A 24838-nucleotide genomic window follows, 5' to 3' on the forward strand; every position below is an offset into this window, starting at 1 on the left:
AATGTTATACTTCTCCTCCCAAGGTCTTGACATGGAAACCTCAGATTAATTTCCTTGACTTTGATATTTACATACCTTCCAATAATAACCTACATTATCTTGTAATGTAACATAGTATTAATGTAATAATATTTTACCTTATATTATTTACCTTATAATCATGATTGACATAATAGTTACTACCTCATAGTCACTAGAAAAAAAATTAAAGTGCTTTGATGAAAAAATATCCATTAATGCAGTACTCATATTCTATTCTCAGTTGTGTGCATGACAAACTAACAAAGCTGCTGGTTTATTTTCTATTTTTACCCTATTTTTGTCTTTTATTTTGAAGATCTACAAGTGAGATTTCTGAATTATTAAGCTTTTCTATCATATAGGTTATTCTTTTTATTCTGTTATACTCTCATCCCTGCACAAAAGTAAAGGTGGATAACTTTCATGAAATCTTTGGAACTAAACACCTATACCCTCCTGGGTCATCTAATCTATTTCCCTGTGACGTTTGGGGAAAAGAGATATGATGCAGTATGTCATGGGGTGGGTAGAATGAATCTGGCATTCTGTCTTCCAATCACAGATTAAGACTGGGATTTTTATGGGATCTGGAGCCTAACTCCCTTTGGTTTAAAATACACTTAAAATCCCAGGTTTAATCCCTAATTCCTGTCACAGATGGATTAGTGAGCAGCCTGCAGGCAAGAGAGTCCAAGGTATGTGATCATGTAATTAAATGTTATGGGTACCATCATCGGGTTATGTACACACAAACACACACACACCACAAAGTGGTGTTTCACATGGATTTTATACTGACTATGATATTATATAGCTGTTGGCAATAAAGAAATAATGTTGTGTTTTTTACCTTAACCACTCTGTGCTTAAATTGCAAATTGGTAAGTTAAATTAGTAAATTATATTTTAAAAACATAAGTGTTATGGGAAGGAGAGGAAAGCAAGCAAAAGTAGTCAAATTACACCAGCTTTTAGCAGCCTTCTGCTCTTGCCATGGGGCCTAGGCACTCATACCCAGCCAGGGATTCCTTTACATTTGGAGAATCTCCAGCTGCCCATTTAGAACAACTTTACAGATCTTTTGCACCACTGAGGCAGCTTGTAGCTGTCATATCAAAATGTGACCCATAAATTACATCAGCCAGTGTCAAGGGGTGACACTAAGTAATGATCCCATACTTGAAGCCAGCAGGCCTAGGTAGTCAAATGTTAAACATGAAAAACAGTCACATCACCACCCCTATTAACACCCATAAACAAAGAAAGTACTTAGTAATGATCAACGAAAGCCCAGTCCTGCCAGGTCCATAGCACCTCCAGTGAGATGCTGAGTGTCCTCTCTGACACTGAGGGGTTCAGCCCAGACCAATGAGGCCTGCTCTCCAATGCTGAGTACCTTCAATTCTATGCTACTGTGGCTCACAGCCCTGAAACCAACAGTCAGCCTACAATGATAGAGGTCACACCCTGTCTTTCACCACCCAGTTACTTTTCACAACACCTTCTCAGTTCCAAATTTCCTCCAAATCATTCTCCAATCTGACATCTGCTGAGGTTCCCAGAATTGTGAATTACTTTGTTACCCCTCTCAACTTCAGCAAGTGAGAGCTTTGCTACTGTTAAACTTGTTTCAGAGTAGCAGCCCTGTTAGTCTGTATTCGCAAAAGAAAAGGAGTACTTGTGGCGCCTTAGAGACTAACAAATTTATTTAAGCATAAGCTTTCATGAGCTACAGCTCACTTCATCGGATGCATTCAGTGTTAAACTTGTGTGACAACTCCCTGACACACCAGCTTGTCTGTCTTGCCAGCAAATGCTTCAGGACTCTGACAGTCCAAACCTTGCTTTGCAGGTAACAAAGAGTCAGCCCCAACTCCTGAGTTCCTCAGAAATGTCTCTCTGCAGAATCCAGCCCCCTTACTGAAACACTTACATATGTTATTAAGTTCACTGCTCCTTTAAAGAGACAATACATTGCAACCTGCTAGATTAACTGGCAGATACACCCTTTCCTTCAATCAGGGCAGTGAATTGGTTTTCGTGAAAGTAAAACAAGTTTATTTAACAAGAGGACATACAATTAAGTGATACCAAGGAATAAGGATAAGGAATAAACACAGGACAGGTTATAAACAAACAAAAGTAACAATGAGCTTCTAAAACTAAAACTTCATTTCAGCAAGTTACAGCCTTTGCCTAAGCAGGTTTCTCACCTAAACTCTGGTCCCAGAGACTTCAACCCGTTTGGTTGAAGGATCCAATGTTGTGTGATTTCATGATCTTCAGCCCTTTTAATCCCCTAAGTGATGGATAACTAGGTATCTCTCCCCTTTCTTTTTATAGTCCAGTAAACTTCTGAAATGTAATTTTTGAAAAGTAAGCCCAGACAAAGCTTCTCTCTCCTGCTGCGTTTGTAGATAACATGCTGTCTTCCCAAAGTTCATTGATCCTGTTTTAAGAAATCTGTTTCTTCCTGTGTTTTGATCACAGACTTAAAAGCATAACATCAGTGAGTATCCATAATTCCTCAAACAGAGTTAATGCATACATTTCACAATGATATTAATCACCAATGGGTCACAGGCTTTTGTAAGATCTTACTCGATACACTTTTATAATACAGCAATATTGTATACTATCAGTTGTTTCAATTGCTTACCATCTGAGGTTCAAACTCCAGGCTTTACAGTTAAGTGGCTGTCTCCCCCGCTCGTAAGGTTGATGGGTTTTTTTATCGTTCATATAAATATATGAATGAATGTTCATTGTCTCTGCCTGAGAAACAGGCTCTTCAGACAAGCAAATACATATTCCTTTGTCTAAGGCAGGCTGGTCTTATGCATTGCTTGCCAAACACATCTTAAGATCATAATTCTAGCACATATTTATAACTCTTTGTACACACCCCGTATATATACCACACAATGATATTAATGATCAGTTGAGTTAGTAGATTTCCAGTTGTATATTACATACCACTTTTTGGGTGTATTTTATATCTACAGTGCATTAGGTGTAGCATGTCAGGTCTAACAAGAGTTGTTGACACAGAGGAGTGAACCACCAATGGCACTCAACTCCCACCTACTTAAATGAGAATTAAGGGCATTCAACATCTCTTAGGAGTACTGGCTAACTTGTAGGATATGTCTCCGAACACACAACAAAATAATGTGCCTTACATCAGACCCTGAAGTTCAAGTCATGGCTCACTACTGTGATAAGTGAATTCTGAACATGAAGTGCCTCAAACGGAGAAAGTCGTGTTGATGGCCTCCCCACACATATCAAGTGTGATAGGAACAAATGACTGAAGATATCATGGTCCTGCCTTGTTACTTGAGAGACCCACATCACATTGGCATCTCATTACCATCCTGTGATCAAGCAATACACCCAGCTCTTTCTCCTCCTCTGTTGCTTCCAACAGATATGCCCGCAGTTTATAGCAAACGTTCTTGTTGTTAGTCCCTAAATGTGTGATCTTGCACTTTGCTCTATTACATTTCATCCCACTTCTATTACTCCAGTTTTCAAGGTCATCCAGATCTTCCTGTATAATATTCTGGTCTTCCTCCATATTGGTAATATCTCCCAACTTTGTGTCATTCAAAAATTTTATTAGCATACTCTCACTTTTTGTGCCAATGTCGTTAATAAAAATGTTAAATAAGACTAGTCCCAAGAGGAATTCCACCAGTAACCTCCTTCCAGCCTGAAAGTACACCTTTCACATGACCCGTTGTACTCTCCCCTTTAATCAGTTCCTTATCCACCCTTCAATTCTCACATTAATCCCCATCTTCTCCAATTTAACTAATAATTTTCCATGTGGAACTGTATCATATGCCTTTCTGAAATCCAGGTAGAGTAAATCTGCTGCATTTCCTTTCTCTAAAAAAATCTGTTATCTTCTCAAAGAAAGCGATCAAGTTGGCCTCCAGCTCAGCTCTCCTCCGGGATGCTGCTCCAGATCCTCTCCTCAGCTCGAGGCTGCTGCACTCTCTCTGGCTCTGCCTTATTGTCTCCTGGCAGCCCCAGCTCACATGGAGATTGGGCCCTGGGTTCCTGACTCCCTCACTGGCCTGCCTGCCCTGTCAATCCAACTGACCTGGAGTGCTGGCCTCTTCCCATTGGCCCTGGGGATCTGTCAGCCTCAGGATCCTGACTCCTTTTAGATCCTTCCCCTGTGTCCTGGTATTGGGAGAGGGCTAGCCAAAAATAAAACCGAAACAACCCATTAAATTTCAGCCAGGGGCCAAGAGCACCATTACAAAAACTCCTACTGACTTCCACAGGGCCAGGATTTTAGCCCCAAACTTCAGCAAAATAACTTAAGACACTGACAGGCATCACCTGTAAAAACATTTCTGTCTTGCCTTATACAACGTGACCTCAGTATCCACAACACTTCCTACACTTATACACAGAATACTGTAAATACTGTGAAAACATACACTAGTTATCTAAGACAAGAATGGAAATATTTTAAGGGTGACTATTATACAATGGGCACAATTCTAACCATAAACATTTATGATCAAGCAACACTTGTGGTGTTCATTGTGCTGTATTTTGGATGGGAAATGTTGCAGCTACAATGGCAAGTGTAACTACCACATGTGGTAAGTATCCAGTCTTTTTATAATGACCACTATAAGTTTCTGTCTTTGGATATATTGCTCTTAAACTTTAATTTAAACCTGTCCTCTTACATAGCAGAAGATGTCATCGGAGGCTGAGGTACAAAATATCTTATAATTTAGACACCATCCCACAAGACTTTATATTTTAATAGCACAAAGTTTAAATTCAAAACATAATTTTGTTTCTTTTCAGTTTAAAATTGAAACTGTGTGAAGTTTTATATGCTTTTACCTGAAGTAAAATTTTCTTAAGAAAGAAAGACTTTTTGCTCACAGCTTTTCACACATCTTTCTCCCATATATATTAAGCATTGCTGCTTCACTGCTGCACACACAAAAAGAAATAGTTATTTATACAAGAAGGTAGATGTTCCTGGTCAATACTATTCCTTAGTCAACTGCAAAAATGTGTTTTGAATGACAATGCAAGGGGGAGCCTACTTTTCCTTTTACTAGCTTTCATACGTCAAATACGTTCATGCTGGTGGTCTCACCCAGACTTCAGAGTAGCGGCCATGTTAGTCTGTATCCGCAAAAAGAAAAGGAGTACTTGTGGCACCTTAGAGACTAACCAATTTATTTGAGCATAAGCTTTCGTGAGCTACAGCTCACTTCATCCGTGAGCTGTAGCTCACAAAAGCTTATGCTCTAATAAATTGGTTAGTCTCTAAGGTGCCACAAGTACTCCTTTTCTTTTCACCCACACTTGAAATCAAGAACCGTGAGTCCTGTTTGCACTTAAAAACCTGATCCTTACAGCACCATAACCTGCATCTGCCACCAGAAACAGACACAACCTCTTTTCTTTTTCACTTTTTAGTTAAAGCTAGCCTACTTGCTGTAACAGTATGTACTTACAATTTAATTCTATATTGTGACTTAAAGACTAAAATATTTGAGAACCACTTGGATTTTTCCATCCCTTTAAAGGGGGGAAAAATACAAAACTGGAAACAGATGTTTTATAATGCATTGCATTTATTTTGGCCACCCATAAAGCTGTGGATCATGTTAGTGCCAACCAATTTAATAATACCAGAATTCTGCAGAAACGCTGTATAATATGTTTTAGAAGGATTGGTGGGGGGCTGCCTTTCACTAAAACCCTATTTAATAAGTAATTTCCTATTTTGGGAAAATAAATTAGGAAAATTAAAAAAATATTACTGCACACGTAGGTGGTAATCACTGCCACTTGATCAGCTACCCCAGTGATCTGGGAACTTTATGCGGCTTTTTATACTGCTATTCCCATGAAAGGATAACTTGAAAACTGATGTGTTAGATGAAAAATAGAAACATCTGAAGTTAATCCATTCAGAATAAATATAAATAATATTCAGTATGCTGATATTGTACAGCAAATGAATAAACCTAGCTATTAAGTAGCTAAAGAAGTTCCCACAAGTTAAGCAGTACTCATCCAAAAACACACATCAGGATCTGGTCAGAGTTTTTGTGTAGTAACCCTTATTTTCCCCTGTCTGTGAATCTAAGTAAAGGCATTTCTAAATTTAAACCCATGAGACTAACAGTTACCATAGTACTTACTTATAAAGTACCTACCTTGTGAAACTTACGATTACAAACGTTACTGCAACTTCTCCTGTATCCATTGTTATTTAGACTGAAAAGTCATGTCTCAATATCAGTACCATTTTAGCAGAATACCTTCAATACAGTTCTACACAGTTAGAGAAATGTGATGATCTTAAACAATAGAGAATAATTGGTCTCTGAACATTTTTATTGTTTATTGACAATTTGCTGCATAGAATACAGAGCATATAAAGTGGGTATAATTTGCTGCCAGAAACGTTTCCAGAAAAACCATAAGAAAAAAAAAGTAACTGTATTTTTAATAAGACAGTGGCATTCAAAATTATTAGCTGTACATGTTGGCTTGCTGTCCAAGTAGTCAAAGATAATTTGTATTTTTTTCATCTTCCCTGTCAGACGTGGGCAAGAAAGTGGATTCCAAAAGTTAATGAAAAAGTAATAAAAAGCAAAGTCTTGAAAATTCAGTAGAACTATCTGCAGCACACACTTTGATTACATTTACAGGATTATGTTCCCAGAACGCAAGTTGTTGACGAAATGATACCTTTTTAAAAAAAAAAAGTCTAATGACCAAAAATTCCTTTTGACTTAATAAGCAATACAAAGATCATCATTCCACTATCAAATCTGTTCTTCATACCGAGCCTACATAAAGAAAGCTTACTTTTATTCACAGGAATGTTAAAAAGCAGTCTAAAACCCAAATATTCTTTACAAGTATTGATCCAGTTAAATATTTTTATTACTTTTCTTTCATAATGCTTTCCTTCCCAGAAAGAAACACTCCACTGTGCCTGATACAATCAGAATGCAAATAGTACCTCCCCAATATGCTGACAGAAGACTGTAATTCATTTAAATTATGCAGTTGGATTCCCACAGCTGGCCCACTTGCTTGGCTCAGAGCTGAATACAGTGTCAGTGATCCTTTCTGCTAATATTGTCCTAGTTGCTGACAAGGGAATAAATCTAGCAACTTATATTGAAGTTTTAAGGCTAATTAACAGAGCAAAAAATGCAAACATGAGTGACACAAGCTGGTTAACAGTGACCATGAGATTGATGCTGCCAGCAGACTATTTTCCTTAGTATTTTGCAGAGTAATAATATATTTTTTAATTCTCAGGACATTTCTTATCATTTGTTTGTATGGATTTGGTGACAAATTAAAAACAAATCTGGATGAAAATACAGCTACAACAAGACCCCTGGCTCTCAGACAGTAATCAACAAGAAAACATGCCGATTTATCACTTTGGGAATAAGGGTAAGGAGGAGGCAGTAGAGGGGAGAGTATTTGAATTCTAGGTAGCTTTCCACAAACAGCCCTTAGATTCTTGTTTCTGGCCTACCTGGACATTACCAAAACATTTTTATCATAGCAGACAAAGGTAGGACCTGAACTGCAAACAGTTAAAACTGAAGGTCACTATACTGTAAAATTAAAACATGCTTCTCTAGTTAAGCTACATAGACACAATAAAACAAAGCCTTCACAACCACCTGTAATAATATGCCTGTTCAGCCAGCAATTCCAAAGTACTGAGCAATACAAGGTAGACATTTTCTGCAGCTGCTTTTACATGTACATTTCTGCCACATTGTTGTCTCATCTCTTCTTACCTTCACGTTAGTCCGGAGTGCACAGTAACATGCAAAAAACATTGCAGTAAACAAGGAGCATATGGACCAGTATTCAGCTTCTCTGCTCTGCACAAACGGAACACACACGATCCTGAGCATGTGCTACTAAGGAGCATCCGTTCTCTCTGTCAGTTTGAAAATGCATTGATCTCTGTTTTTCTGACTACAAACAGACATGTCTTGAAGGCACTGACTAAAAGCTATATATCTCTTCATCGGCTATATATAGCATTATGCCCAGTAATTTCAATTAGCAGACAATTCGGCATCTGAAACTTAGACATCAGTTGCTTTTCCTTCCAGCATTTTAAATTTGGGGAGAATATAAAAGGGGGGAGGGGGCAAAGACTCACTCAGAGGGGAAAGGTGAGGAATTAAAATTTAACCAGTTACTAATATCTCCGTATGGCTTTGATTTTTTTTTAAAATATTTTACCAATGGAATAAATTTTACATGTGGGAAATGAAGGAAGGAGTCTTTTTCTATTCTGAGATTTACTGTAGACTCTTCAATGTTTCTGTCTAGTCTTGTTAAAGATGCAGCATGCCTTTTAACAAAGACAACGTCATCAACTATTATAGATTCAACACGTTCTACTTACAAATACAGTCTCTGATTAGGGGCAATGGCTGGCTGGCTGGCTTATTAATGTTTCCTCAAATGCAAGTTCAGTCCACTGTGCTAATCTGTTTTAAAATGGCTAAAAAGTCCCACCTACTCCTTCACCCTCATTCAATAAAAATGCAATGAACTAATTATAAAAATCATGAATCTCCTTGTGCTCCTAGCTAAGAACACGGACCATAGACTTTAAAAGCTATGTTTTCTTGTCCGACTGGGATTACAGACAGAGAAAAATTAAAATGAAAGCAGAGAATCCTAGTGAAGATTGTACCTCACATTTCGCAACTACTAACTCTGAATGTATAATGTTTAGATATCTTCCAGAAAGATGAAACCCAGAATCTAGCCAGAAGGCTAAACCTTAATTCACAAGCACAAAAATAAGATCAAATGACTCCTGTCACTCCTGTCAGCCACAGGATGCTACCAATTAACTGATTGTTTACTGGTTTGAAAGGACATGAAGTCCAAAGCAAGGATCCAACTCTTCATTTCCAGCACTGGAAACCACTAACATTCACACTGGATTAAGAAGCTGTCTTCAGAAATAAAACCGGAAAAGACTTTCCTCCCCCTCCCCACTGCAGCAGATAACTGTGGGAGGAAAAGAGTGGTAAAGGCTTTACTACCACCTTCCCTATCAGCACAGAGCAATTTGTGTAGGATAAGCATAACTTAATAGAAAAATCTTCAGTGACTTTTAGCATTTTTAAAAATAATGATTTACATAAACCTACCAGAAATCTGCAGAGATACTGAAACCCTGCCAAAGTCAGGGAGTATTGTTTGTGGGCAATGAGGTGAAGAAGCTTAAACAGAAAGACATGCATTTAAAGAAGAACAATTAGGGGAAGGGGAAAGACAGCAGGTTTTTCAGCCTCTCTGTAATGACAGGCACAGGGACACTATCGTCAATTTCGAGTAAACAGCTATTTTTAGTCTGTCATTGTTTGTGCCTTTTATTAGGAATGAAAAAGGCAATGGTGTTTAAAGCTAGATATTACTCTATACTGTATCCTAAAACAGCTACTTAATTCGATTCCCATTTATGTCTGTCATACAAATATAGCTAATTACTAATCACAACCACAAGCATAAGCAATGACTTCTGGAACAAAACTTATTCTACAACTTTTATTAGTAATTAAACAGGAATCTAGCTGCCCTGGTCAATATCGCTATCACATCTCAAAGTTACAGTAGCTGCAGCAATTCCCAATAAATGAGCCACAACACAGTAACATGTTGCTCAACAAAAAATACTGGAGATTTAATTTTCGTATTTCTCCTTCACTTTTCAAGTAAATAAAGAGAAAAAGAAATCACGGTTTATTTCTCAGTACAGTACATTAACAATTAAAATTAAGCATCTAATTCGTTGAAAAAATTCACAGATCTTGGGGAATTGTGATCCACCAGAGAAATCTGACTCAAAAAAGCAAAGATGGATAGATGTACAGACCTGAAGCTGCTTCTAGGCAAGGAATAGCCTTCCGAGGGAAGTAGTGGGGGCAAAAGATCTATCTTGCTTTAAGATTAAACTCGATAAGTTTATGGAGGAGATGGTATGATGGGATAACATGGTTTTGGTAATTAAATATTCATGGTAAATAGGCCCAATGGCCTGTGATGGGTTTTTAGATGGGGTAAGATCCAAGTTACCCGGGAAAGAATTTTCTGTAGTATCTGGCTGATGAATCTTGCCCATATGCTCAGGGTTTAGCTGATCGCCATATTTGGGGTCGGGAAGGAATTTTCCTCCAGGGCAGATTGGAAGGCCCTGGAGGTTTTTCGCCTTCCTCTGTAGCATGGGGCACGGGTCACTTGCTGGAGGATTCTCTGCAATTTGAGGACTTCAATAGCACAGATATAGGTGTGAGGTCTTTTTTAGGAGTGGTGGGTGAAATTCTGTGGCCTGCATTGTGCAGGAGGTCAGACTAGATGATCATAATGGTCCCTTCTGGCCTAAATATCTATGAATCTATGAATCAGGCAAGCATGTAGATGCATATGAAAATCAAGTTTAGACCAGGACAGAGGCCTCCTTTCTGCCAAATGGATTACTGAAGACTTCATTTGGCAAAGTCTTTGAATCACCCTTATACTGCATGGTCTTAAAAAGTTAACATTTCAAAATTAAAAACAAAACAGGAAAATAGCAATCTTACAAAAAGAAAATCAAACAGTGTAGACATAAAAATGCACCTTGTATGACTCCTAAGTGATCACCTACATAAGAGATATTTAGGGCAATAGCAAATAATACAAAGTACCATCCCCAAGTCTTTACAACTCACATTGCCTTCAGATGTTTGGGGAAAGGAAGTCTTCCAGGAAATGGCAAGACCCTGACCTTCATAGAGAACAGACTCCTGTTCCTATGTTAGCCAGCTGGTACATGAAGACTGGTAGCTAGAGAATCAAAACCTCCAAGGAAACCAACATGAGATTAATTTGGCAGGGGCTGGATCATGAATCTACACAAACTGACCCCTGTAGCATTTTTGCACTGTAGCATGTACATTTCTTAGTCTAATAATCTAATTTTTTAGGCACTGCTCTCTTCAAGAAATGAACTTATTTTATAATGCCTAGGCCCCTGTCTTGAGCATCTAATGGTGGTTATGATGACTGCCCTTGGCACAAAGGTGATAACAGGAAGTCCACAACACGGGAAAATCTCTACATTCAGAAGTGCTGCCAGAGCTGTCAAAATTCACTGAAGCCGTCAGGGCTTCTTTAAACACAAGACCCCAGGAAAGAGCCCCACTGGAAGCTTGGAGTCCAAAAAGCCACAGAAGGATCTGTATCCGATAGATATAGACCCCTTTTAAATAAGGGCACAATATGCAGGGCCCTGCATATTCTGAGGCTACAGTGGAATTATCTTTGGCTGTGAAATGTTGACATTATTTTATGATCATACACCTTTCAGAAAGGAAAAAGGAGGCACTCTGATTAACACTGTACTCGCTCTGTGTGGGCTCAAGCAGAAGAAGCAAAATGCCCTATGAGTGAGTCCTCGATCCTGTGAGGTACTGAGCATGCTCTGCTTCCATTAGATGACTGGGAGACAACACTGCTGAAATAAGTGATATGCCTGTTCTCCTTAGGATCAGGCAGACTGAACTGCATAGTAATGCAGTATATAATAATAGTATAGGAGGAATGTGGCAAGCTGAGAAGAAATATCCTCATCCTTCTCGTCAACCACAAGAGAGAAAAAGTAATAGCCTCCTTCCCCAAAGGGAGCAGAGCATGGGCAAGGAGATGCTCTCTGCTATGATGTAAGCAGAGAGAGTTAGACATAATGGTGGAGATTTTTCAAGGTCAATCTGGAGATTTAGCCACACAACTCCTATGAGTTGTATGTCACAGAGGTTGCAGAAGTCATGGATTCTGTGACTTCCCACGACCTCAGTGACTTCTGCAGGGGCTAGTGTGGCTGACCCCAGAGCCACCCAACCAGCTGGTTCTGGGGCCAGCTGCTCAGGTGGTCCCTGGGACAGCCACACCAACCACTGCTCCAGCCCCAAGGCAGCGGTCCCCAGGCAGCCGGCCAGATCAGCCGCAGTCTGCTGGCCCCAGCAGCAGTCCCTGCGCGGCCAGCCAGAGCAGCCGTGGTCCGCAGCCCTGGGCCGTTATCCCCGGGGAGCTGGCCAGAGCAGCCGCGGCACCGGGCAGCAGTCTCAGGACAGATGGACAGAGCATCCACAGCCCCAGGCAGCGGTCCCCAGCCGGCCGCAGCAGCCACAGTCCGCGGCCCCAGGCTGCGGTCCCTGGGCAGCCGGTTGGAGTAGCCGTGGTCCGCATACCCCATGCTGCAGAGGAAGGCAACCCCCCCCAAGGTCTCTGCCAATCTGACCCAGGGGAAAATCCTTCCCGACCCCAAATACGGTGATCAGTTAGACCCTGAGCAGATATCTGGGAAAGAATTTTCCGTGGTAACTCAGAGTTGTCCCATCTAGTGTCCTGTCTCCAGTTGTAGGGAATTTTTGCTACTGGCAGTCACCAATGGGGCACATGCCATTGTAGGCTCTCTCATCATACCATCCCCTCCATAAAATTATCAAGCTCAGTCTTGAAGCTACTTAGGTTTTTTGCCCCCACTGCTCCCCCTGGAAGGCTGTTCCCGAAGTTCCTGATAGAAACTTTTGCCTAATTTCCAGCCGTAATTTGCTGATGGCCAGTTTATATCCATTTGTTCTTGTGTCCACACTGGCGCTTAACTTAATAACTTCTCTCCCTCCCTGGTATTTATATCTCTGATGTATTTATAGCGATCTTTTGGTTAGGCTAAACAAGCCAAGCTCTTTGAGTCTCCTCTCATAAGGTAGGGGTTTCCATTCCTTGGATCAATTCTACTTTCAGAGCACTGCTTCACCTATGTATCTCCTATTTCACACTCATGTATCAACTCTACTGCAACACACCTACTTTACAGTACTGTAACAACTCCCCTGCCTGACTCCAGTTTCATACCAGTGCAACACGATTTATTTCAATGGAAGCCTACCCATGTAAAACTGGAGTAACCCAGCAGGGAAACAAGCTCTGTGTTAGTATTTTAGAGATAGTGCAAGATCACAGGCTTGCTGTGACTGAACTGGTAAAAGCATACAATTAATTTAAAATTATGACTAAAACCTAAAGAAGTTGATATAATTCATACAGTATATATTTTCAATTTTTACATTGTTTTGCCAGAAACTTCAACATGCTGTTCATGTCAGTGGGAAGGAGTTGCAGAAAAAACAGTGTTTTGCTACAGATCTCAGGTCCATTGTAGCATGGGTTCACAGGGCTTTTATGGAAAACCATATTTTGCTGCAGGAACTACTAGTCTGGGGCCTGATTCTGTACAAATTTGCTATTGAGCACTTGGAACTACTTATGGTAGTGGCAGTAAATGTTTGCAGGACAGGGCATTTAGATTCTCTGTTATAAATCCATAATGAAACAAGGGAAACTGCGACAAGCAGAGGTGCTAAAATAGTGTTTTGAACTGAGTGAATCTTGAAATTTCCAGAGTGAGTGAGAGCGCTGAATAAATTATTCACAGTTTTCCCCTTTTCAGTAATATAAAAGGCATTCCTGACACCCTGCCATTATTATGTAAAGGTTGCTATGGCAAATATCTTCTTGCATTTCAGGCCAGTAAATAATGAAGACTTTTCCCTGGGCAGGTTTAACTTAAGCAACAGCCTTCCCTGATAGTGCTTTGGTTCTTTTTTTCCTCTGGAAGCTGATAAATACACAATTGTCTGATTGTCAAGTACTTAATACCCCACTCTTGATTAGATCACCATTTTACTGGTTTCTGTCCTCTGTGGTTGTATAAAGGAAAGGGTTTGATGGGATATTTGAGAAAAACATATAATCTACTCGGAAACAGTTTCTTCTCCATATAAAATATATGTATTTTTATGAACCAAGCCTTTGTGGTTAGAATTTCAAAAGGTTTCAGAGTAGCAGCCGTGTTGGTCTGTATCCACAAAAAGAACAGGAGTACTTGTGGCACCTTAGAGACTAACAAATTTATTAGGGCATAAGCTTTCATGAGCTCCAGCGCACTTCATCGGATGCCTAGAATGGAGCATATAGTAAGATATATACACACACACACACATACAGATAAGTTGAAAGTTACCATACAAACTGTGAGAAGCTAATTAGTTAAGATGCACTATTATCAGCAGAAGAAAAAAACTTTTGTAGTGATAATCAAGATGGCCCATTTAGACAGTTGACAAGAAGGTGTGAGGATACTTAACTTAAGGAAAGTAACTTAATGATTCCTGATGTCAGATTTGTGTCCATTTATTCTTTTGTGTAGAGACTGTCCCGTTTGGCCAATGTACATGGCAGAGGGGCATTGCTGGCTGGTCATTACACATGTTGAATCTATCTCTACGCAAAAGAATAAATGGACACAAATCTGACATCAGGAAACATAGCATTCAAAAACTGGTAGGAGAACACTTCAACCTCTCTGGCCACTCAGTAAAAGGTTTAAGGGTGGCAATTTTGCAACAGAAAAGCTTCAACGAGACTCCAATGAGAAACTGCTGAGCTTGAATTAATATGCAAACTAGATACCATTAACTTGGGTTTGAAGAGAGACTGGGAGTGGCTGGGTCATTACACATATTGAATCTATTTCCTTAAGTTAAGTATCCTCACACCTTCTTGTCAACTGTCTAAATGGGCCATCTTGATTATCACTACAAAAGTTTTTTTCTTCTGCTGATAATAGCTCATCTTAACTAATTAGCCTCTCACAGTTTGTATGGTAACTTCCAACTCATCTGTATGTGTGTGTGTGTGTGTGTATATATATAACTATATGTTCCATTCTATGCATCCAATGAAGTGGGCTGTAGTCTCTAAGGTGCCACAAGTACTTCTGTTCTTTTTGCAGAATTTCAAAACAATGCCATAAATCCATTTATAGGTAGATCTAAAGAAAGCAAATGGCAGCAAAAACCAAGTTTTAAATAAATAATGTCCTGGTCTTAAACAGTGGTCCTGAGCAATAGGTCTTCAACTCACTTCACGGAAATGGGCTTTTCTTAGTGTCAGCAGGCTATAAAACTTAACAGTGAAAAAGAAGGAACAGAGACCCAGAATGAAAGGGGTAGCAGAAGGCTTCAGAAGGCACCAGAATAAGGCTTCTATAACTAACTTATGGCCCCATTTGGCCTTCAGTGTGTACTAGTAACTAGAGCTGAGCAAATCCTGGATTTTTTGGTTTGCTGGCAATTCAAAATAATAATCATACAAAAATTAGTTTTGGGTAAAATTGAAAACAATTTTTTTCAAAGTGTTCAGTAAATCAAGAACTCAAAAAAATGGTTTAGGCTCAGTTTTGATTTTGACCATTTAAAAACATTTTTGATTGTTTTTTTAAAATAAAACTAAAAGGGCATTTTTAATAAAAATTGTTTTGAACAAAAAATGAAAGTGTTTCATTTCAAAAATGTTGAAACAAAATATTTTTTCAAAGATTTTTTAAATTTAATTTAATTTTCTTCTTCTTCACCAAAACAATCTGCCAACATCAACCCAAATTGATGAAATGTTTCACCATTGCAAAAGCTACAGTTTCACCGAGAAAATGTTTTGGTTAAAATTTTTTGGCCAACTCTATCTATAATCTACTTGTCAGCATATATTTACAAATACATAGCTCTTCAGTTCACATGATGGTGACTCCTGTTTCTCGCTTTGGAGGTCATCCATTTAATCCCTATTATTGCAGCCGTCACACGTCCATATTGTATTCAGTGACTAAGGGACAATAGCAGCCTCCCCACTGAATTTATGATCTGACAATATCCTTCCAAAAGGCAGGTAGCCCCAGATTCAGAAATCATGTCAATGCCACATATCACTCTTACTTTTGAAGTTCCTGTTCTCAACAATGAAAGTTCATTGTTCATTGATTTAGTTGGAGTTGGTCCTGCTTTGAGCAGGGGATTGGACTAAATTACCTCCTGAGGTCTCTTCTATCCCTAATATTCTATGATTGTGCAGGTCAATTACACAAATTAGGTGAATTTAACAAAACACTATCATTGTTGGTAATGCTGTCAACTTTCCTAAGTGATTTCCAATCTGTACTACAATATGGGGCCATAACCACAAGGAAATCCATGGTAAAGATTCAAAGCTCAAACATCCTCAGAAAGCACTAAAACATTTGAAGCTGCATGGGCCGTTATAAACTCCATCAGCACAACTCCCAAAAGTTACAAGCTCCTCCATCCACTATGGTGTGCAGAGGGGCTGTTGCTTTCCTGAGCACAGAGGAATTTACAAGATTTATTTACATAACTCATTTTAACATGACAGTCTGATCTTCACATTGTGCAGTCACTTTAAAATGCATGTCTGCAAACTTGTAGAATTTGGCCCTTAAGGAATTCAGGCCTTCTGTGAGTCAATCCAATGAAAGAGATAGAGACATCAGAAAACCTACATGGTTAGAAACCTATGATTATTTAGCCAAAAATAAAATTTGGATTTTCCGTGATTGTTTCAAAATACTGGAAAAAAAATTTATAAATGCTTTTATGATTTGCCATTGATACAACAATTGTGAATTAACATTTTACTCTTTTAGTTTATGAACTATAGCTAAACTAGTGCATTTAAGCATAACATCCATATTTCCATGGTAACCGTGTGAATGAAAGAAGAGTAGACCTCCAGTGTTCTACTGCATTGATTTTTTAATTATAACAATTCTATTTTAAGAATGACTATTTTTCCTCCAATAAATACATTTTAAAAAAAATCAAACTACTGCTTTCCTAAAGCTTCATAAAGAACCTGTTTTATTTTGTATTGTACTTGATAAAACACTGTATATATTAAAGAGCTAGTATTTTATTCCTTCTACAATAATATTAGGGGAGGAAACAATTAAAAAAGGAGTTGATGGCAAAGTGAAAAACATGAGATAAAGTTGTGTAACATCTGTTCTAATGTGTGCACTATGCTTTCACGTACACACAGGGTCATGTTTTTTAAACGTGTACCCGATATTTTCCCCCTAAGAAGCAAAGCTGGAACAGGTTGTACAAGCTGTGGAGAGTGCAATGGATGAACATCCATAAGCCAAGAAATACTTTGCCCCAGTTTCTATTTTGGATGTGACATATCTTTGGATTCATTGGACACCAATTATCGGCCTTAAATGTCAGTGAATACCAAACACAAATCTAGGTAACAAGACATGTAACAAATTATTCTGAATTTTATCAGTACTTGAAAAACTAAATCAAAGCTGCACAACATTTAAACTTTTGGATGATTAACAACTGGAACGAACTACAAAGGGAAGTGGTACATTTTCCATCTCTTGAAGTCTTCAAATCAAGATTGGATAGCTTTCTGGAAGATACGCTTTAGAAAAACACAAGTTATTGGGCTCAATACAAGGGCAAGTAACTTAAATTTAATGGCTTGTGATATACAGGAGATCAAACTAGATGGTCTAATGGTCCCTTCAAGCCTTAAAAATTTAAACTTAGCTAATTTTTTGTTTAATGTTTTAATTTTTTTAAATTCGCAAAATAGGTGACAAAGTGGACGTATAGTGATAGACAGGAGGAGCTTAATGTATTTAGCTTAACAAAAGACAAGATTAAAGAATAACTTGATTACAATCTATATGTACCTACATGGGGAACACATTTTTAATAATGGACTCTTCAATCTGGCAGAGAAAGGTATAACATGATCCAGTCACTGGAAGATGAAGCTAGACAAATCCAGACTTGAGATAAGGTGTAATTTTTTTTTAACTGTGAGTGTAATTAATCACTGGAACAATTTACCAAGGGTCATGGTGGATTCTCTATCACTGATCATTTTACAATCAAGATTGGATGTTTTTCTAAAAGATGTGCTCTAGGAATTATTTTGGGGGAGTTCTAAGGCCTCAGCTATACAAGGGGTCAGACTAGATGCTCATAATGGACCCTTCGGACCTTAAAAAAATCTATGAATCGCCTCACCACAATCTATCATTCTTATTACCAAGACCAAGGAGATCAGCTGAATAATTTGAAAAGTTCAGTATAAATTATAGTGTCTTTAAGCTATTAATATCCTGGCAAAACTGGATTTTTTTTTCAAAAACTGTCAGTCCAGAACTATCCAAATTGCAAAAAGAAAGCCTAGACCAAGACATTACTTTAAAATATTAAATATAAGATATATAATTTATATAATTATGGTATATTAAACTATTTTAATATATTATACAACTTTAAATTAAATTAAAACAAAATCAAAATGAAACTTTTTACTTTATCAGAATGAAGCATTTCAAAAAGAAACAAGATGAAATAATTTTCACATCTAAAATTTCATTGAAATTGACACATTTCCGTGAAACATTTTGAGTTAGACTGAACTTCATTTTCCACTAGAAAATTGTTCCAGCAAAAAATTTTTGACCAGCTCTAATAATCAGCCTCTAGCAGCAGGTTAAAATGGTATCTTTTTAAATATCAAGCACTGCACAGTAAACTTCTAATGGCAATAAATGCCTGCACTCTTATCCTCAAAGTTGCTCTCTCTCTCTCTCTCTCCCTCTTAGTATTCTCTAGAGTTAAATGGAACGAGGACCCGACAATATGAAGGAACATCTGGAATTAAAAGACCCTCTAAACTGCAAACTATTGCTATACCCTAATGCAGGGCTGGATTAAGACCTTTAGAGGGCCTAAGCACTGAAAAGATTATCGCGCCCCCCCCATATGTAATTCAAAATAAAAATAATACTATACCGTAAAATAACATTTTATTTTTCGAAATGACACAAAACTTACATGTATGCTGAAATTAAAATAGCTTCTTTCTAGATTTTCTGATCGCAAAATTCTGGATAAGTTAAATCGAAGCTGACTTGATGAAGCATGTCCACTTCCATACACAATAGGGAAAGTGAATCAAGTCTGTCCTGACACATTGTTCTTCGAGGGTTTTTTATTCTTTTCAGCTGAGAAAAAGAGCATTCTGCGGAGCAGTTAGTAATTATCAATGTTAGAAAAATATGTAGTGCGATCTCTACATTTGGAAATACACATTGTATTCCATCTTTCAGTACTGTGTTATGAAGATCAATGTGACTGAATTTCATTTTTCCTGTTTCATTAAACTTTGCGCGCATATAACAGTGGAAATGCCGTACTTCTCCACAGAGATTCATGTTCATATTTGTTCTGTTCTAAAAGCTTCTTCTGCATTCCTTGATAACGCCCTGACATGTTGGCAGCGTTGTCCTAAGATTGACCTCTGCACTTTGAGAAATCTATTTTGCAAACTTGGCACAGATAATGCAGTATTTGATTTGCCATTTCTTTACCAGTGTGGCTTTTCAAATTGAGGAATGTTATAAATCGTTCAACTGGTTTTCCATCTGTGGGAGACACATATCTTAGCACAATACTCAATTGATCAATATGTGAAAGATCAGGTGTTGAGTTGCCAGATAAACTGAAGTACCCAGCAATACTTATTTCATCCACAATAGCTGAACAAACTTTGTCACTCGTTAGACCAATAAGTTCATCACATATTGTCATGGATAAGTATGATGGGCTACCTTTGCCAGCAATCCCATATTTTGAGATACGGCCTGCTAAAAATGGGTCAAACTGAGCCACAAGCTCCAACAATCCCAAGAAATTTCCATTCTGCAATGATCCAAATGTGTTATTTGATCCCCTGAAACGCAGACCACGTTCAGCTAATGTTTGAATAACAGCTATAACACACAGCAAGACATGTTGCCAGTATTCACGCTCCCCTTTAATTTGTTCTTCCAATTTGTGTCAATCCAAAGCCCTGTCTTCGATTTAAATATGTCAACATTGAATCTCTGTGAGTAGCGCTACTTTCATGTTGTTCACTTAAAACAGTATTCCGCCAGTCACTAAATCCATCTGCAGCAAACTGGGATGTTGAAAGTTTATATGAAAAAAGTTTGCAAACAAAACAGTACACAGACCCTGTTGATGGTGAATACAGTAGCCATGCGAGTGTATTTCTCACCATTCGCTTTCATGCCGAAAAATATTTTTTGTGGACAATATCTTGTTTGCCATTGGTAAAAGTCCGACGTGACTTCTCAAATGGCCCAGTGTGGTGCTGACAGTCATTTGGTCCACGATCTATCCAGTAAGCTACATCACCGGTACTGAAATCAACCCACATACCAGCATATTTTCTCCTATTATTTACAGCATGAGCAGGTAAAGTCTGACACATCCACACCTTCTAGAACAATGTCTGTTTTACCACCAGGAGTAGGATGATCAGTTACAGTCTGACACATCCACATGTTCTGGAATGGTGTTTGTTTCACCAATAGAAGAAGGGTCAGTCTCTGAAACACCTACAGGTTTTGGAACGATGTCTGTGCTACTGAGAGAAGACGTTGCTTTTGATGGATTCGCTTTGAAAAATGATGTCAGCTTTGGAAGATTTTGGAAAATTCATTAGTTTTTTGTTTCTTTTCTTCCACCAGTTTATGTTTCTGTGCTCTACTCAGTTGGTTATGTTTCATCCTGCCCCTTATCTCAGTTATCTGAACTTAAAAAAAAACAACAAATTACACAACATATATATATATATATATATATATATATATATATATATAGTAAGAAAAAAATGAATCAAGTATGTATAACTCAGAAGACTATATCAATAATAAAACAAATGTATCGCAATACATGACAGGATCTGACTTCCTAGCATTATTTCGATCTACATTAGTAGGACACCCCCCTCGTTTAGGTGGGGATAAGTAATAAAAGAGAACAGAAAAATGGGGGAAAGAGTGTGTCGTGGAGTGTAAGGAAGTCTAACAAAGTTCTGATTTTTCCCATGATGACTACTTTGATGCTTTTTTAAAAATATCAAATATCAATTTTTAAAAAAAAAATCTCATTTTTCTTTGTGCCCCCTGCTTCGCCGGTGCCCTAAACACATGCTTAGTTTGCCTATTGGGTAATCCTGCCCTGCCCTAATGACATTTTACTGTAGCTCACCAGCTTTAATAACTCTTTGTTTCCCTAACCTCCAACAAATCCTCAATACATTTGGTAATTTATTTGGTTACAAGATGATCTGTGAATAGTTTATTACCCTGTGGTGAAAAATTCTTCTCTGAGATCTATATTGTAGCACTCAAGTTTAGTATCTTACTCTCCTTACATGCAGGACAAGACTGGGGGTCGTGTGCAAGCAGAAAGCAGAACACAAACCTTGACTACAGCCATACTGATCTGAGAGGAAAATGTTCCCGTTCCCTTAATACTTTAAGTCTTACTGCTAACTCTCTTTGACTGAGAGAAGTCACAGCATACCCATTTCATATAGTAGCCAAAAAAAGAAAAACCCCAGGAAAACTGGGCCAAACTCGATTCTCAGTCACAACATGAGTAACTGTTCTGACTTTATTGGAGTTACTACAGTTCTCCAGCAGTGTAAGAGATCACAATCTGGTCTACAGTATTCAGCACACTAAAAATAAAATACTATATATTGGGTGAAATCCTGGCTCCTTTGGAGTCCCTGGAGTCAAAAGAATCCCCCCCCCCCCCCCAGACAAAGGAATCCCATTGACTCCAATGGGGCCAGGATTTCATCTTTTTTTTTTAAATGTAAAAAATGGATTTTTAAAACAAATTTCTGTGATAGTGTGTATTTTTGAGTTTGGACTACCATTTTTAAAATCATAGTGCTCCCAGATAATCTTTAGCAGATTATGTAGATGAGATTGAGGATGTCTGATTTCCACTTGCGCTCTCATGGTAGATGTGGAGTAGTCAGTCATTGTGCCTTTACACAATTTGCCATCAGCTTTTACTACAACACAAGCATATACGGACAAAATTAGAAAGGACAAGGCACAAAACTAGATTAAACTAGCCATGGACACAAAGAGTAACAAGAAAACTTTTAGCAAAAATACCAGAATACATTAGAGCAGGGGGTCTCAAACTCTCAGCCCATGGGCCATCTGTGGCACGAGAATCTCCCCATTGCGGCCCGCAGAGGAGAGATGCAATGTCTGCCGCAGGCGCCGCCTCCCGCAGCTCCCATTGGCTGGGGGAGAGGGACAGAGATACCATTACTGGTTGCTAGGCAGAGTCAGCCATGGAGGCAGCATCATTAGTTGCCAGGCAGAGTCAGCCATAGAGGCAGCATCACTTTTTTCCACAGTGAATATAAACAAATCAAATCAAAATACTGAACACAACTATCTTATGCCCACCTTGCTGCAATCCTGAAGGTTTCTACTGCTCAGTCACTGAGGCCAAACTATCAACAAACTGACGGAACTGAAGCATTGCCAGGTGTCTGGCAAACACTAAAAACTCTCTGGCAGGTGAAGAATTGTATAAAGTTGTATGACAGTTTTATTATTTCTAAGAAATTTGAAATAAAAATATAAACGTTTTCGTTTCTGAACACCATCTTCAGTGACATTACTGACGTGCAGGGAGGATTTGAGGACTGGCACTGACCCTAAGGTAAATTGAGTTTGAGACGCCTTCATTAGAGGAAGGACGCCCATCAGAGAGGACGCCCATTACTCAATGAAAAGTGAAAGACAATAACAGAAAATGCAGCAATGGCTGAAGTGCTAAATGCCTTTTTTGTTTTAGTTTTCACCAGAAAGGTTGGACGACTGATATAGTGAACATCAGTGTAAACAGTCAAGTTGCAGTGGGGGAGGTTTAGATTGGATATTAGGAAAAACTTTTTCATTAAGAGGGTGGTGAAACACTGGAATGCGTTACCTAGGGAGGTGGTAGAATCTCCTTCCTTAGAGGTTTTTAAGGTCAGGCTTGACAAAGCCCTGGCTGGGATGATTTAATTGGGAATTGGTCCTGCTTCGAGCAGGGGGTTGGACTAGATGACCTTCTGGGGTCCCTTCCAACCCTGATATTCTATGATTCTATGAAATAGGGTAGAGTCTGAGGCTAAAATAGAGAAAGAACAAGTTAAGAATTACTTAGACAAATTAGAGGTCTTCCAGTTGGCAGAGCCTGGTGGAATACACCCTAGAATAATTAAGGAACTGGCTGAAGAGATCTCTGAGCCATTATAGCAATTATCTTTGAAAACTTGTGGAGGATGGGAGAGGTCCCAGGGGATTGGGAAGTGCAACTCTCTCTAAGAAGGGAAACAAGGACAACCCAGGAAATTATAGACCAGTCAGCTTAACTTCCGTACCCAGAAAGATATTGGAGCAAATAATCAAACAAGCAATTTGTAATCATCTAGAAGATAATGATGTGATTAGTAACAGTCAACACAGATTTGTCAAGTACAAATCATGTCAAACCAACCTAATATCTTTCTTTGACAGGGTAACAAGCCTCATGGATAGGGGGAAGCAGTCGATATATTTTGACTTTACTGAGGATTTTGATGTGGTCTCATATGACCTTCTCATAAAAAAAGGGGGAAATATAGCCTAGATGAACCTACTACAAGCTGGGTGCATGTAGTGGGGCAGTTGCCCCACACAGGGAAGAGGAAAGGTTAAAGCAGACCAGAGGGAGCCTGCACAGAACCCTCCAATTAGAGGAGGGCTCACTAAGCAAGGCAATCGGGATGTGGCTTGTTGCAGTGGCCAATCAGGGCCAGCAGGGGCCCTATATAAAGGGCTGCTCAACAGAGCAGAGAGAGTCTCTCCTTGGCCTGCTAGGGAGAAGGGCTGGCTGCCTAGGAGCATCATGGCAAGAGCAGTGCTGGTCAGGGTAGCAGAGCAGAAGGAGCTTCTGGCTGACCGTTGCCAGACTGAGGCCCTGGAGGAAGGGCAGATAAGGTGCTAGGGCTGTCCCCACTTGCCCTGAAGGAATTAGCCAACACAGGCTGAAGTTTGCCCCTGGAGAAAGGGACTAGACTGGTAACTCCAGCAGGCCACCGAGATGAGTGGCTGGACTATAGACTGTTGTTGCCCCGAGAGGAGGGAAGACAATGGACAGGGCACAGCTGGAGGGCTGTGCCTGGAAGAGGAAGCTGCGGTCCAGGGAGTGACATGGGTCACAGAGTGGTGGAGACAGCAAAGTGGGAGTAACGCCGAGTGAGACACCATTGGAGGAGGATGCCCTACAGAAAGGACTTGAGCTAATTCCAGGATGGCCAGCAGGAAGCACCATGGTAATGGGTCTGCACTTCTACAGTGGACAGCTACTCTCTGAGCATGATTTTATAACCCAGTTATCAATGGTTCACAATCAAGCTGGAAGAGCATATTGAGTGGGGTCCCACAGGGATCTGTCCTGGGTCCAGCTCTATTCAATATCTTCATAAATGATTTGGATAATGGCAGAGAGAGTACACTTATAAAGTTTCAGAGTAGCAGCCGTGTTAGTCTGTATCTGCAAAAAGAAAAGGAGTACTTGTGGCACCTTAGAGACTAACATTTATTTGAGCATAAGCTTTTGTGAGATGATATCAGACTGGGAGGGGTTGCAAGTGCTCTGGAGGACAGAATTAGAATTCAAAATTATCTTGACAAATTGGAAAAGTGATCTGAAATAAATAGGATGAAAGTCAATAAGGATAAATGCAAAGAACTACACTTAGGAAGGAATAACCAATTGCACAAATAAAAAATGGGAAATGACTGCCTACAAAGGAGTACAAAGGGATCTGGGGATTCTAGTGGATCACAAACTAAATATGAGTCCACAGTGTAAAACAGTTGCCAAAAAAGTGAACATCATTTTGAGATATATTAGCAGTAGTATTGTAACCAAGATCCAAGAAGTAATTTATCAACTCCACTCGGCACTGCTGAGTACTG

General features: G+C 39.0%; 1 protein-coding gene across 4 annotated transcripts in view; it reads right to left on the reverse strand.

The window, feature by feature from the left end:
- Window positions 1–24838, reverse strand: part of DLG2 (discs large MAGUK scaffold protein 2) — a gene marked incomplete at its 5' end in the record, with an annotated part of 1505837 nt that overhangs the window by 1094690 nt on the left and 386309 nt on the right. For 3 of the 4 annotated variants that reach the window (XM_084617709.1, XM_084617707.1, XM_084617706.1), the window contains one exon: window positions 7851–7985. The exons of the other annotated variant lie outside the window; for it this stretch is intronic. In XM_084617709.1, coding sequence (XP_084473835.1) covers window positions 7851–7970 — 120 coding nt within the window. Of the gene's footprint in view, window positions 1–7850; window positions 7986–24838 lie in introns of those variants that run through there. 4 annotated transcript variants of the gene reach the window in all.

This window comes from Lepidochelys olivacea (genome assembly GCF_965140295.1).
Source record: "Lepidochelys olivacea isolate rLepOli2 genome assembly, chromosome: 1".
Lineage (NCBI taxonomy): Eukaryota > Metazoa > Chordata > Testudines > Cheloniidae > Lepidochelys > Lepidochelys olivacea.